The sequence below is a fragment of the Haemaphysalis longicornis genome, unplaced genomic scaffold, assembly GCF_048455015.1.
Source record: "Haemaphysalis longicornis isolate Haplotype H1 unplaced genomic scaffold, Haemaphysalis longicornis Haplotype H1 scaffold_7, whole genome shotgun sequence".
NCBI classification, from domain to species: domain Eukaryota; kingdom Metazoa; phylum Arthropoda; class Arachnida; order Ixodida; family Ixodidae; genus Haemaphysalis; species Haemaphysalis longicornis.
The window spans coordinates 44,561,992-44,577,197 of record NW_027526422.1 but is presented as its reverse complement, the minus strand read 5'-3'; the positions used below and the strand labels follow the sequence as shown (position 1 = coordinate 44,577,197).

Genomic DNA, 15,206 nt, shown 5'->3' with positions numbered 1-15,206 from the left:
TGCGCGAGCACACGCGGCTTGCGGTAAAGCCAACTTTAACAGAAACGCTCAGCAGAAAATTGTAGGATGAACGGCCGCTATCTATATAATTACGTCGAGTTTCAGTTACGGGTCATAATTAGTTCACAGTGAATCTGTAAACTCTGCGAAATTCCCGTATACTGTCAATACATAGCTGTCTACGGAAGGAGTACTGTTGCAAACAGCTATCACACTGTCGCATTACCGGAACTATCTGGAAACAAATTATATGACAGTTGGCCGTTAAGATGACTATATCATTGCGCCAGATTTTATTTACTTTTCATATATAGTTATTTCACATTGAAGTTGTAAACATTAGAGAATTACTGTATGCTATCAATACATGGGCGTATACGGGAGAGGTGTGGTTACAGAAAACTGCTGCAACTCTTGTTTTGTCGAAACTATCTTATTTTGTCGAAGCTATCGGGGAACAAAGTATGGGACAATTAGCCGCGAAGAGGAGTATATCATTACATCATTGCGCCGAGTTTCATTTTCTTCTTATAATTACAAGTAATTATAATTACTTTAATTACTTGTAATTATAATTTATTTGTTATAAATGATCGAGGAACAACAAAAATCACGACCGTGGAATAAAAATAAATGTGAATAAATCTAAAGTAATGAGGAATAAGCGTGCCGAAAGCGCCCTCTTCAGCCAGGAAACGAAACGCTACAAGAAGTAAAGGAATATAACTACCTCGGACAGATGGTTAGTGCTGAGCCCAACCACGAGAGAAAAACACTGCGCACAATAAGCATGGGTTGGGGAGCACTCGGCAAGCATTCACAAATAAACAAATAATGAAAAGTGAGCTATCTCTGTCACTCAAAAGAAACATCTACAACCATTGCGTACTGTCGGTGATGACATACGGATCTGATACTTGGCACCTTACTGAACAACTGGAATGCAAATTTAGACAGGAAACGAGCTTCCTGGATCAGGGAGAAAACTAGAGTAGATGATGTCATAGTTCAAGTAAAGAAAAAAAAAGGACTTGGGCTGGCCATGTAAGTGAGACGAGCCGAGAACCGGTGGACAACTAGGGTAACAAAGTAGCTACCAAGAGATGGGTCAGAAGAAGGGAAAGGCCAATAGCAGGATGGAGGGAGGAGATACGGAAATTCGGGGGTAAACTGCGGACTCGAGCAGAGCAAGACGGGAGTGGTTGGAATCAATGGAAGAGGCCTTCGCCCTGCACTGGACCTGAGTAGGCTGTTGTTGTTGATGATGATAATGAATTACTCAGTTCGCAGTGGCGTTGTAAATGTTATAGAATTGCGGGGATCAGGTAGAGGAGAGAACGGACAACCCCATGTTTGTCTGCTAATATAAAACTCTAGCACTACCAACTTTCATTAGGTACTTGCAAATATTCAGTCAATACCATTAACAAATCATAAGAAAGCTACACACGTGTACAATCTTTAAGCATGCGCGTGATGCGTATTTACTAAAGCTTCGTTGGTCATCCGCAGAGTAGAATGACTCTTGATATTTTGTATGTTTGTGTTCATTGGCTAAAGCGTATCTAAGACCAAAAAGCGCCAAGTTTTGCTTTTGGTTTTGGTTTCGTGTTAATCGCATGAGGGAGCTAGGCAGCCTTTTGTGAGTTCGTGCCTTTCTTTAGAGTATTTTAAGGATATTTGGCTATGAGTAGTCAAATAGGTTGACTTCACGTGTTTTTTTTTTTGTGTTGGGCTATAATGGGTGGAATCGGGCAAGCTTTGGTGTATAGTTCGGTGATTTTTTTTTTCGGTTTTCTTTGATTTCTACCAATAACGCGCTTTTACACTATTAACTTTGCCAATTACGCATTTTGGAGAAGATAAAAGGCGTTACACGATAGCAGCTTTCTTAGAATTTATTTTGTTGGTTTCTGTTTGTTTTGGGGGTTTCTGGTATATTTGTCATAATCGCGTGAGGGTGTTGGACCATATATACATTTGTGATTGTCATCGTTAATTTTAGTTTTTTAGTTTTTGAACTTCTCGCATCTCGTAATTTCCTTTTTCTATTTTGTATTTTTTGTTCATCTTCGACAAATAATCTACATGTATCCACGATAACGAGTAGGTGTTTCTGATTCTACAAATTGCATATTCTTATGCAGATAAACCGTTACATGGTTGGTGCTTTTTGACAAATTTTTTTTTTTTGCCTCTGCTTGGTTTCTCGGTTATTAGTCTTAATCCAGTGACAGTTCGTGACTTAGCTCACTTTTAGTCTTTTTAGTTTTGGTGTGTTTTTGTTGTTTTGAGTGGTACGCTGTTCGGTTTATTTGCCGAAGAAACGCATGAAAGTACACTTTTATAACTACTCAATGTCGCTAACAACGCATTTTTGTGCAGATTTTGTCCACATTGAGCGGCCAGGGAAAAAATAGCAAAATGGTTCGGCAAAAAACGCTTACACGTTAAAAGCCACCCGCAGGCACCCGGATGCGAAAATCGTGATTGATCGATAGGGTTATGATGAAAGCAAGTCACGTGGATGAGCGGAAACTTTCCATCAGTCGTGGAGTCCGATGAGGGGTGCTGCTATTCGTCTACAAGTTCAGGGCGCCTTTCTGAGTCGTCATCTAGGAGCGAGCACGGCGCATCTATGTCTGCTCCTGCTCGCCTATCGTGATTCACTCCTAAAGGCGAGACTTAAGCGTCCTCAAAGAGTCTCTTTCCAAGACAAGAGCCTGTTAGCCCTCTTTTTCTTTGTTTATAAATACCAAGAACGCTGTCGTAGTTGGCCAGAGAATAACCAGGGCTTTAGCCAGTGCAGTGATTCCTTGTCGCTGCGATTGCTCCAGCAGCGAGGAGCGTGAGAGCGAGGACCACCCTTGTTTTCTCCCCACAGAGTGCGTACTCTCCAAGGCTCGTGTACAGCCGTGAGGACGTTCAGGACATCATCGAGTACGCGCGACTGCGAGGAATTCGCGTCATCCCCGAGATCGACACACCGGGACATACGCAAGCCCTGGGAAAAATTTTCCCGGGTGAGTGCGTTGGTCTCTCGTATCCGCCGACGCAGCTGCACGCACCGTTTTAGGTTCGTTCATGTTCAGTGGTGGCTGCAACGTTTATAATAGCAGTAAAAGCAGAACGAAGTAGCACAGGTAGTGCCAGAAAATAACAAAATACGTAAAAGTGTTCAAACCTTAAAATGATCGGTTCGTCGATGCAAGACTCAAGTTACTAGTTTTGACCATAGCCAAAGCAACAACCATCGAGATTCAGGGCAGCAACAACAACGCACGTTCGTTGTTCCTGCACTCGGAATCAGACTGTGCAGGCTTCTATGAGTATGAGGAAGCGGAGTGTGGGAAATCCGTTGGAAAGAAAATCAAAGGGAACACCACAACGCGGTGTAAATTATAGTAAAGGAATACGATGGAAGGAGGAAAAAAGATACGAAGACAAGGCAAAGAAGGTGCAAAACAGGTATGCATTCATTACGCTGTAACGAGCCCTGGACCCTTTGTCAACCAATTTTTTAACTTTTAGTGCGGGAACCAATCCAGTAGGTTGACTCGAAAATGAAGTTAATTTAGGTTGGAAGTCGTATTCGGCATTTTTTCTCTTACTGTGTGCCCACGTGCAGTTTTCGTCAACACACCCTGTTTCTCCCTTCCTTTTTTTTAAACTCCCGCAGACATCCTCACAGCGTGTTATGCCAACGGAAGTCGCGGGAAGCCCGACTACCCACACCACGCAGCTTTCGAGATGCTGAATCCGATGCAAGACTACACCTATGACGTCATGAGGAACATCTTCCAGGAAATAATTGAGACTTTCAAGGACGACTACATACATTTGGGAATGGACGAGGTTTACTACTCCTGCTGGTACGTAGGACCGGCAGAGTTCACTGTCACAACCCCCTGCCGGACGAAGGAAAAAAAACATAGACAAAAAAGCCGGGTGACTCAGGTGTGAAAGGCGAGAAACAAGCGACCAAAAAATGGACGCTCCGGTGAGGAAGCCGCAATGGCGGATTCCCGAACAAATAAACTTAGGGCCTGGCTAGACGTATGTGACATTTATATATGTTCAAAAGTACAAGAATCAGCCCAAGAAGGAACTGCAAGCCTGTGTCTTAAAATCAAGCCATATAACAGTAGTACGGTTATTCAGGAGACACAGCCAGCGGGGTAGTGTTACACAATTATTGTCTGGTGTCTGTGTCCCGTAGCAAGCCCATGTATCTTTTCACCATTCCAAAAAGATCTTCGGTTCTCCGTGTAAACCCATAATTTATGATGAACAGAAACTTTGTACAATGTTATGCGTGTTATTGAGTGTGAATAAGGCCTTAGCTGCTCGACAGCAATACAGTCATGAAGCAGAATGACTGGCGGAAACATAAATTGGCTATAGTTCATTTATTATTATTATACTACACTACACATTTGTGACGAATATTCTGGCATTAATTATCGCCCAGAACGTGGTGCATTAAGTAAAGGGCATTAAGGTATTCCCGTAACACTGCTAAATTTTACAATGTGAAGATATAAATTTGTTCTTATTTTGACTGCACTCATCTTAAAGATTCCATCAAAACAACTTGCTTAACTGTGGGATATACTGCGGCTGTCTTCGTTAACATGAGCATATCTAATTCTGACAGTATGCTTTTGCCGGTGACGCTATTACCAGACTGCTCGTCCATGACCGCCATCAAGCGAACTTCAGCCCACATACGAGGAAATCCGAAGCTGCGAGAAAGTGGCGCTGAGCTTCGCTTGCTGTGGAACGCAGGGAGTCGAGCCCGGAGATCGCCGATTTCATGCGGAAGCACGGTTTCACCGACGTCAACCAGGTCGAGCAGTTCTACGTCAACCGAACGCTGCGGAACGTCCAAGCACTCGGCTCCAAGTACATGATATGGCAGGACCCCATCGACAACGGCGTCAAAGTATGTCGAAACTTTTATGGAAATTTCTTCTCATGATCTAGCAAAGCGCTAATGTTAATGTTGAGGAAGTTTTGTAAGAAACGTTTTAGGTTATTTTAGCGTGTCCAGCTGCATATTTGTACTTTATGAACGCGAACGGCAGGCATTGATGGAGACCTAATTTTTCCTGACTGCCGCTCCTTCATCGAAGAGGTAATTTTCGTCACTTGGGCGCACGACAGGTATTTTTCTTTTTCATAAACTAAACTCAGTAAGTAATACGACCGTCTTTGGTCACTGGATTGCTTTCTCACCTTTTCTACAGGACACACGCGCTTAGAACTGTACATTGGAGTTTGAAGATGGGCTTCTAGACTGCACAGTATAAGATGACTTCCACTTCATCATGCCACATCTCTTTTGCTTTTAATCAGTATTCTCAATGCAAATTACAGCTGGCCAGAGCGCTTGCTTCAGGCCGACACCGCTACTCATCTTTCATTAACGTTTTTCCCTCCCTCCCTCTTCATCTACATGCCGAAGTGCCTCGGCCACGCATCTTACAGTTGCGCAGAATATAGTGAAGCGCCTCAGTAGGCTACAAGCTTTACTAGATCGCTAATAGGTAACCAGAATAAGCGTCTTCCAGCGCTGCCTCTCTTCTCTCCAGCGCCCAACTCTCACGCTCTTTCTCTCCCGTTTCGCTACTCCCACGATGGAAACGGCGGAGATTTTCTCAAGTCAGATCAATTTTCCCGCGTTCCACTACTCACGCGCCATCTTTTGGAACCTTTCGTTACTGTTGGACGTGGAACACGGCCTCCGCGATCGGCTGCCGGCGGCGCGCCGTTGCTACGCGCCGCCGGCAGCCGATCGCGGAGGCCACGCGTGGAACGCCGCCACGAGGTCTAGGTTCGGAAGCGAGCTCTTTTTTTATTTTAGGTCAAAATATTAGATGCAGAGCATCTGATTCACTCACCTTGTCCCTCCGGCGTCGTCGTCGTCGTCGTCGTCGTCGGCGTTGTCCACCCCTCCCCCATTCTCCTCGCCGCGCCAGCTGCGCTCTCCGCCTCTCACCCCCTCTCCTCTCCGATAGCGAACACTCTCTCGCGAGGGGCATTGGATTGGATTCGATTGCATTGGCTTGGATTGGCTTGGCTTGGCTTCGCTTGGCTTGAATTGAATTAGATTGGATTGGATTGGATTGGATTAAAGTGGATTGTGTTGGATTGTGTTGCGTAATAGCCGCGGCACGTTGCGTCATAGCCGCGGAAGACGCGCTGGGGCCGGCGCATGTGCAGTACTCTCTCTTCCGTGGTTTCCTCTCCTTCGGGCGCGCTGCGCATATAACCGGTGTGCCGTTCTCCGGCGAAGCAACATCCACGCTTGGCTCAAACACCTAGAGTCCACGCCACTTTACAAGTACGCCAACGTCGTCATCGACTGGGACCGGCTTACGCAGTCCCCTCAACGTTACGCGCGCTATAAAACGCGGTCCCTTCGCCGCTCCGCCTATGCGTCGCATCTACACAGGGGTTCCCGCGAGGGGAGGTGGGAGTTTTTGTTCTCGGGCGTATTTTGTTTTAAGGTTTTATCGCAAACATCAAACGCACACCTGCTTTCAACTAAATGAACCTTGCCTAGTACCATATGCCAATTATGTGCTGATGTTTTGCTTCGGTTATGCATAATGTGGACAAAAACGAAGTATGGTATCAGATTTAGTTGTTTGGAAAGGTTTTGCCTATATAAACTTCTATTTTCGCAATTCTTTTATCTTTTGGCCGGGCGGCTTAATCGAGGGACAGACAGACAGACAGACAGACAGACAGACAGACAGACAGACAGACAGACAGACAGACAGACAGACAGACAGACAGACAGACAGACAGACAGACAGACCAAAACTATGTAGCCCAAGAATAACTAAAAAAAATTGGCGCAGCTTGTACTAGCGGTTCAAGGCTGGAGAAATGGCGGAGTTGGGGGTAGACCTAGCTCCTTTCGGTTTTGCTAAGTTTTGGTAGGTTATGTTTGGCTTTGCTATGTTTTGTTAGGTTTTTCCATGTTCTTGCTAGGTTATGTTAAGGGCCGTATTCTGAGTCCCTCCTCCACTCCATTTTCTCCCTCCACTCGGCTGAGGGGAGGATTCCGCAATGCTTATGCGCGGGTAAATCATTTCAAGGACCTCCTCCACTGGAGGGTCCAGAGGAGGAAGGATTCAGAATACCAGGGAGGAGGGGTGAGGCCAGGTTCAGTTGAACTTTATAAGGCCATTCCGGTTGATCCTCCGCAGTGACAGCGGATCCCAGGGGGCAAGAAGCTAGTTCGACCCCTATCTGCGCTGTTTCTCCAGCCTTGCACCACCAATGCAAGCTGCGCCATTTTTTTCTTCGTTTTGGTAGTCCAAGAAAGGCTATCACCTTTAAAATGGTATTGCAAGGGGCGCGCATACGCGTATGCCCTGTGGGCTCACATTCGAGCAGGTGCGAAATGCGGCTTCACTCTTAATTTTCATAAACAAATATTTTGCTAATGCTAGCCTTACCCCTGAGACCTTCCGTAAATGGCACACCCCGTCTCTACCGCCTCGATGTCCCTTCTGCGCCTCCCCCACTCCCGCCAATCTCCAGCACCTAATTTGGCACTGCCCGAAGTTCGCGCGCTACAGAACCTTCAAGCCTCCTCCAAATACAACCTCTCTTTACATCGACCCTCGTACACTGGAACCGTCCATGCTGGCTTTAATTGCACATTTTTGCCTAAAAAGCGGTCTAGCGCGAGCAGTCTAGAGTCGTGAGTCTGCTCTCCTCACCCCACGCGGCCTCTTCAGCATTCTTAAGGAGCCCACCTGTTTTGGGTCGAACTGTACACATTTAAGACGTCCCAAGTCACAAACCCCCCACCTTCTACTTCCCCTTCCCCCACTTGACGTAGAGTCTTCCTGTCACAATAAAGGCTACCTCCTCCTCCTCCTTTTAATACCCTATCTGCGGTGCTGCACCCTTTCAGCCGGCGCAGTTTTTTCTCGGTATTTTGCTTTTTTGCTAACGCCACCGGACCAAGCTCAAGCTAAGTAGCTCCGCTGTTAGAAATTCTGTCTCAAATTAGGAGCTGTGTCTTGCCACTCTGTGGTGCTGTTTAACGTAAGTTAAGTTTCGGGCTAGCGCGCGCCAAAGCCGCACCTCCGCTGCGAATCACGCATTGTAAACGAATACGGATTAGTTTTGACCATCTGGAGTGTCTTTAACGTGCACCTAAATCCCGACAAACGGGTGTTTTCGGTTTTCGCTCTATAAGAAAAACGGGTCACCCCAAAGAGGATTGAGCCCACATCCTCGTGCTCAGCACCACAACGTCTACGCTCTGATCCCCCGCGGTGGTTAAGGTCGCGAAGTGGCAGTGAGCAACGAGCAAAAATATGAACAATCACCAACAATGTTTGCGCCAAGAGCAAGACGTACTCACGGTACTCTAGGTGGGCTGAAAAGGTGATTTTGGGGACAGCATAAAAAAGAAAACCACAGGCCGCTCACAGTTAGTTACATCTCCTTCACAAATCACTGTAAGCAAGGAGGGCGTTTTTATGAAGGCTGGTAACTCACTGGTACCTGTTCGAGATCACGAGAAATAACGAAGGAACCACTGTATTCACATGCAGCGGCGGATTGACTGTGTGGTATCTGCATTCGTGGTGATTCGTGCGCTGCGTGGTTCTGATCGCTCCACGTGTCCGCAGGCGGAGAACGACACCCTGGTGCAAGTGTGGAGGGGCGGCGTGGGGGACTGGAAGACGGACCTCTGGCCGGAGTACGTCAAGGCCATCGCGCGCAAGGGATACCAAATGGTGCTGTCGGCCTGCTGGTACCTCAATCACATCAACTACGGCCAGGATTGGAAGACGTTATACCTGTGCGACCCGCACAGATTCAACGGTGGGTGCACTAACTCCTGGAAGACGAACTAGTGCGCTAACTCCCGGTGGAACTCCTGGTATTTCCTCAAGCGTTTCGGGGCTTTAGTGCACCTTAATAAGAGTCCGCATAACTTGAAGAATAGGTCTAGCGTCTATAGCGTCCTCACTCTTCTCTTGTGTTGTCTTTTTTGCGATGAGAAACGTGCATGACCTATTCCAGTGCTTGCCCAGCTTTCCACTCTAATTTCATAGAATCCGTTTTGCAGCTCACACCCTCTGATTCAATATGCGTATGATTTTCGGATGAGTTTTACTGACGCAGTCTGAATCACCTGGAAAGCCTCACCGAGAACAAGCCGGGTGTATAAAGAAGTTATTACAGGATGTGATATGCGCCTAGCGCCGACAAAAAATGTTCCCGCACGTACGTACGGACGTCGCGAACTCCCCTGACCTCAGCTATTTCCCGCTCGATGTGGGCATTCCCTGCTACTGTGGCACCCAAAAAGCGTAGCAGGCGGTTGATCTCTTCCGCTGTTTGACAGGTTTTACAGTGGAGCTGTGTATTATGCTACCCTGTCATGCATTTGTTGTGTCCGTGGCCCGAAACTTTAGTGTGCGTGGCCCGAGAGAGAGAGAGAGAGAGAGAGAGAGAGAGAGAGAGAGAGAGAGAGAGAGAGAGAGAGAGAGGATAAACGGTTATTCGAGCTGACTGTGGTGGTTGACCCGTCACTCGGTGGTATTGATTGACCTCGGTGTAGAGGTTGCCGCCCTAAGAGAAACGACGAATACTTTTGGGCGGGAATTAAACCTCGGTCTCCAGATCACCAGCCGAGTGCCTTACCACGGCGCTATCCCGGCAGCGACGCTCCATTTTAACGGCACAGAACAGGCCCTTCCTCCACGGCGAAACGCATTAATTTCTAGTACGGTGACAGGCTGCATACTGAGCCTAAAACAATCTAAAAAGAAAACGTACCGGACCACTGTTATTTACGAAATATATGGATATAAGTATCGATTTTGAACATTTTTAAGTGAATATTACTCCACTTAAAAAGAATACAGAAATGTAAGGTTACGAAGACTCGAACCCAAATCGTCGCTTTCGGAATCAGATGACTCTACCTCAGCGCCATCTAGTGAGAATGGAGGATCCTTATTAGCAACTGGCCACAAGAATGTCGCTAGCGTTGAAAGTGAACCAGTAGATGGCGCTGAGTGCCATCACTTCTGTGCCGTTCCCGAAACAGAATAACGCATCCCGGCACTTAGCATGTGGCGGAACCAGTTAGCCTACTGCGTGCCGCCTGAGAGGTAGACGCGACGGCACGTCAGAAGTGCGCGCCTGCCACAAAGAGGCTATTCTTAAAGCGACGCTGGCTATACCCCACTGATGGCGTTAGTCGACCGCGTTAAAGCGCACTGCAGAGAAGCCGACTTTACACAATGTGTTTCACAAAACGATGATGATGATAAGCAAATGCGCATCAAGCGCCTGAAAAAACGCTTCCCTTGGTCGGAACCGAACCTGGGTCGCTCGCGTTATGAAGTCGAGGTCTACCCGATTGTGTCATCCTGATAGGGTTGAAGAAGTTTGGAGTTTGGATTTGGCTCGGGTTACATGGAAGAAAGTTCGAATTCTAATCATCTTTCTCTTAAGAAAGGGGCCTTGATTTTTTCTAGAGAATACGTCGCTTGAAGTGTGACCAGTCGGCGTGTCGAAGTAATTTGATGTCACCGCGGTAATCACGAAGCGAACATGGTGTAGCAGCGAAGAAGTATTCGATTATTTCGATAGAGTTTCGTCTAAAAAAACCTGGTAAGCAAACTTCAGTGCCCGAAGGATTTTGTAGCGTGCGCTACACTGGCCGAGGTTGAGCAGTTTCGCGTGGCTTCTGGAGAGCCGTGCTGCGCATGCGCGAGGAGCAGTGACGTCACACAGCGCACCGAACGTTGCTCGCTGCCCGGCGTCTCTGACACACCCCACGCGCCCAGCGTCTTCGTCGACCTCCGTTCCGCACGTGGCGGCCCGGTCCACTTGATGATCATGCGAGAGGTGGCCGGGTGTGAAACCGATGGCCCGTACGTCGCAGCAACACCGGCGTGCGCCTGGGGAACCAGCTTAGCTCTGGGGCGATTGGTGACGTTGCGCAGGAGCCGCTTGATAAATATACCGGTGTCACATAATGCGTATACCGTGTGTGTGTGTGTCATAGAAGCAGCAGTGAGCATGATAATCAAGCTAATCCTAGACAACCAGGAAAGCTAAGAATAACCAGCTGGACCTTAGCTCATGCTGCGTATATCCTGGCATAGCCGAGCTAGGCCACTGCTAATATTTTTTTTAATGTCGGTTTCTCAAAACTTCCTGCGCCCTCTGTGAGGAAGCAAAGCAAACTAGTAAGACGTATGCTGACACGTATGCTCGAGGGGCCTTTTGCGAAAAAAATATGTCGTTTTCTAGACGCTTGATTCTGGCCTTCTTTCATATTTTGTGGTCCCTCTCAGAAGTCTTCTCTGGATAGTCGTAATGCTCCGCTGATGGTGTGCCACACTCACCAACTGGAATGGCTGAAATTATTTGTTGCGGAGTACCTTAGGACCACACAATGTCCGTCCGCGTCCGCGCGCATAGCATTTACAATCACACACAGGCACCAGCAGGATTCAAGCCTGTGTCTGGTAGACCAGACAGAGTTAACGTCAGTCCTCTTACCCTTTGGGCTACAACCGTGAGTTAGTACTCGATAGTCAAACGGCTTACTCCCTCACCTGTAACGGTGCGGAGTACCTTAGGACCTCTCAATGACCGTGCGCGTCCATCCGTACGCCCACCACCATCTAGCGAAAATCAAGCGAAATTCGATTTGAGCCGTGAGTTGCAGTTTCATTTAGGTAATAATCAAGGGGCAACTCACGGCTCAAATCGAGTGACGGTCGGGGCCCAAATCGGATGTCACTCGGGGCGTAACTTGGATGTCATTTCGAGCCCCCCTACTCCGCACCCTCACCATCATCCACGGAGTAGAGATGCTGCCATTTTTTTACTTTATTTTGCACAACAGGTAGATGATTAGTAACTCCGTTCACCCGCCTCATCTCGAGCTTCTTTTGCAGGCACCCCGAAAGAAAAGGACCTGGTCGTGGGCGGTGAGGCGTGCATGTGGGGCGAGTACGTAGACGCCACCAACCTCATCCCGAGGCTCTGGTAAGCGTGTCTCAGTTTTGTGCACCTTCAAAAAAAAAAAAAAAGCTTATAATTTGGTGACAGTAAGGCCTATTTCACGGAGGAGTATACCTTTTCACTGCAAAAGCTGCACAGCAACTTAAATATCAAACATATATATCATAAATACCTTGTCATATAATACCTCATATCATATATCATATCATATATCATATCATACCTTGTTTCAATTCAATTCAATTCAATTCAATAAATGGCAATCGCCCAAAGGTAGTTTCAGCTGCTGCAGAGTTGGCTAACATGGTGTAATTTGCAAAGTTTATGGGGGTGGGAAAGACGGAGTAGGTGAGGGAGTACTCCGGCTCACAGAGGAGGAGTCGGAGTGTGGCACGGGAGAATATTTCTGATCACATCCAGCTTCTTCCACCTCGTGTGAGCTAAAGTGCAGTATATACGTGTTATAACGAATTCTTTGGCACAGAAAATTCCCTTTTGGTATTTGCGATATTCAGTTTATTAAATGCGGGATGCTTTGTTTTAAATTCACGAGGCACTTCAAGTAAGATAACACTTCGAATACAGCACTTTTGTTGTAACGCGAGTTTACTGTAATCTCGGGGGGGGGGGGAAGGGGGGGGGCAACCGCGGTAGAAGATATATTTTAAGGAAACATTTGAAGGTTATTTATCTGTGTGTGTCGGGGGGGGGGGGGGGGTTGAGGGAGGGAGAAGAGGTGTAGCCTCGTTCCCGCTACGTTTCTCGGTTCAGAATGCCTTTCATATTTCATGCTGTGACGGAAGGGACAACCGAGTAGATGTGAAGGTGGTAGTTTACGAGCAAATAGGTGGGCATGGGACACCGGAGGGACGCAGTGGAACCATTCAATTAAGTGAGCGCCATAGGAGAACTGCGCACATTCGTTTTATCGCCTGCTCGCCTAAGCGGACGTTCCGAGGAAGCCCGTCTGTCCGTTTGCTACGCTTGCTGTGTCACACTTTCAGCGCACAAAAAAGGGCTATTAATAAAAGGCACGAGAGCATTCACATTTTCGTATCGTATCGATTATATTGCCCCCCCCCCCTACAATTGTTTACCTAGCAAGACACTAGTGTATAGCAGTGAAGTCTCCAAGGGCACCGTGGGTCGTATGAATGTAGTCAATAAAAGGACGCCGTGTCACCGTACTTTGATACTAGGTTTCTGATATTACCTCTAAACATCGTCTTTCCTACAGTGCATTTGTGTTCAGCAATAATGCCGACTTTAAAGGGACACTGAAGTGAATTTGTCAAACTCTCGTTTTTGCTTGCACTGCGTAGACTGGCTCAAATTAGCACACTTTTCATCGTTTATCCGGTTGACAAATCGGTAATTATTTTACAAAGCGCGAAAGAAGAAAAACTGCCATGCGCGGTTTGCGGCGGCCGCACCAACTAAGGCTGTGACGTTGAGAGGAGGGGCGGCGTGATTGGACGATGCCCAAGGTTAGCAATCAAACAAGTTTCGGTTTCGGTTTCGGTTCTGTAAAACATAACCAATGGCGTTGTTGGATGGGCATTCTCAATATCTCAGTAATCATCGTACCGCGCTTCTGCCATGTTGGCGGCTGTAAAATGCACAAGATAAGCCTCCCAGGACGGCTTGTAGTCGTAGCATTCACTAGCCGAGACCTACGCAGTGCATGAACGCCCTCCGCGTACCCGCAGACGCCCAAATGTCATGCGCTTTTCCCCCATATTTGGAGCTTGCCTCCCTCATGCCTGTATCGTAAAAAGCGTGTTCGCACCAGGCCAAGGGTCTGTTCATTCTGGTCTGTGCCCACTGCCTGCAAGCAGTCGGTGCTTATGGCAACAGCACGCCAACGAGAAGTCGCTAGCGCGCCAGTGCCAGCCTGCGCGTGTTTTGTGAACTAGTTCGTGTAGACATGAACGTTGCGGCACAAAAAAAGGTGAACTCAATATAGAAAACATCGGCGGAAAACATAAAAGTTAACTTACAAAAAAAAAAAAGCACGTGCCCGCAGGGATTCGAACTCGTGACTTGCAACACATATGCTGTGAACTACATAACGCCTCAGCCCACTCGGCCACGAAGCCGGATCCACAGGCCTCCCTAATATAAGGTATATATGGCACAGCCGCAGGCCCGTAGCCAGGAATTTCTTTCGGGGGGGGGCCCACTCGCTGTAGGCCTTGACGATTTCAAGAAAGTACCCATTTTCAGTAATTATTTTCCGTAAAATAGCAGTATATAAATTATTTGAGTTTTTAAGTACTATTCTATTTTTTTATATCTTTAGTTTGGAAAGTAATCTACCAAATAGTACAATATTTTCATACGGACAATATGTCTCAACAAATACCGCTAATAAAAATAAAACTACGTTACTCTGGGCCAAAAATAAAACTACGAATATCCGAAATATTTTTTGTACGTTTTTATTTCTGCATATAACAGGTTAAAACTACTGCGGCAGAAATAAAGTGGGTTGACGTGGTGGAAGACGGGGACCGTGTCCACTCCTTTGAGGTGGGGCGGTATTGAGGCGGCTCTGCGAAGAAGCGGCCAGGTCCTTCTTCCTTAAAGCACTGAAGAAAGGCCTGCCAGAGCCGAAGTGCGTACAATGGGCCGATGTGCGATCGCGGATCGATGTGCGATCGCGGAGCAAACTCGACATAAGAAATTCTGATGCATTGTATATGCGTTCTATTACGCTTTCGCACTTATGTAAAATTGCACAAATCTAGAAATCTTACCTTCGGAAGCTTGTTGAAGTGGTTCATCAGTGTTGAACCTTGCCGCTGGTTTTTTGTGCTCATAATGAGGAACGCAGAGAACACCACACAAAGGAGGGCAAACACGCGATATATTCCGTCCCAAACACGGGCTGAACTGCAGTGCGTCTTGGCCTCCATTGCAAAGGACCTCGCCACTGAATCTGAGCCGGGGGCGCCCTGTGTCGCTCCGTGTCGCAGATTTTGCTTGGTGGGGGCGGAGAGAGAGAGAGAGAGAGAGAGAACAACATTGTTTAAACTCAGGGTTCAAGGGAATGGGGAGGGGCGGGCCAGAAAGCCGCCGCGATTGCCAGGGCCGGGGTGGTCACTGTTGTGAACCGGGGTAGCACGGTCGAAGTTGACCGCCGTTGGTGTCGTGCCGGAGCACTCATGAGGACCAAG

General features: G+C 47.4%; 1 protein-coding gene across 1 annotated transcript in view; it reads left to right on the top strand.

Moving 5' to 3' along the window:
- LOC144145427 (beta-hexosaminidase subunit alpha-like) overlaps positions 1 to 15,206 on the top strand; it is a 36,229-nt gene that overhangs the window by 9,400 nt on the left and 11,623 nt on the right. The window contains exons 7-11 of the mRNA XM_077677040.1: positions 2,885 to 3,023; positions 3,680 to 3,872; positions 4,789 to 4,945; positions 8,664 to 8,859; positions 11,961 to 12,051. Of these exons, the coding sequence (XP_077533166.1) occupies positions 2,885 to 3,023; positions 3,680 to 3,872; positions 4,789 to 4,945; positions 8,664 to 8,859; positions 11,961 to 12,051 (776 nt within the window). The remainder of the gene's footprint in view (positions 1 to 2,884; positions 3,024 to 3,679; positions 3,873 to 4,788; positions 4,946 to 8,663; positions 8,860 to 11,960; positions 12,052 to 15,206) is intronic.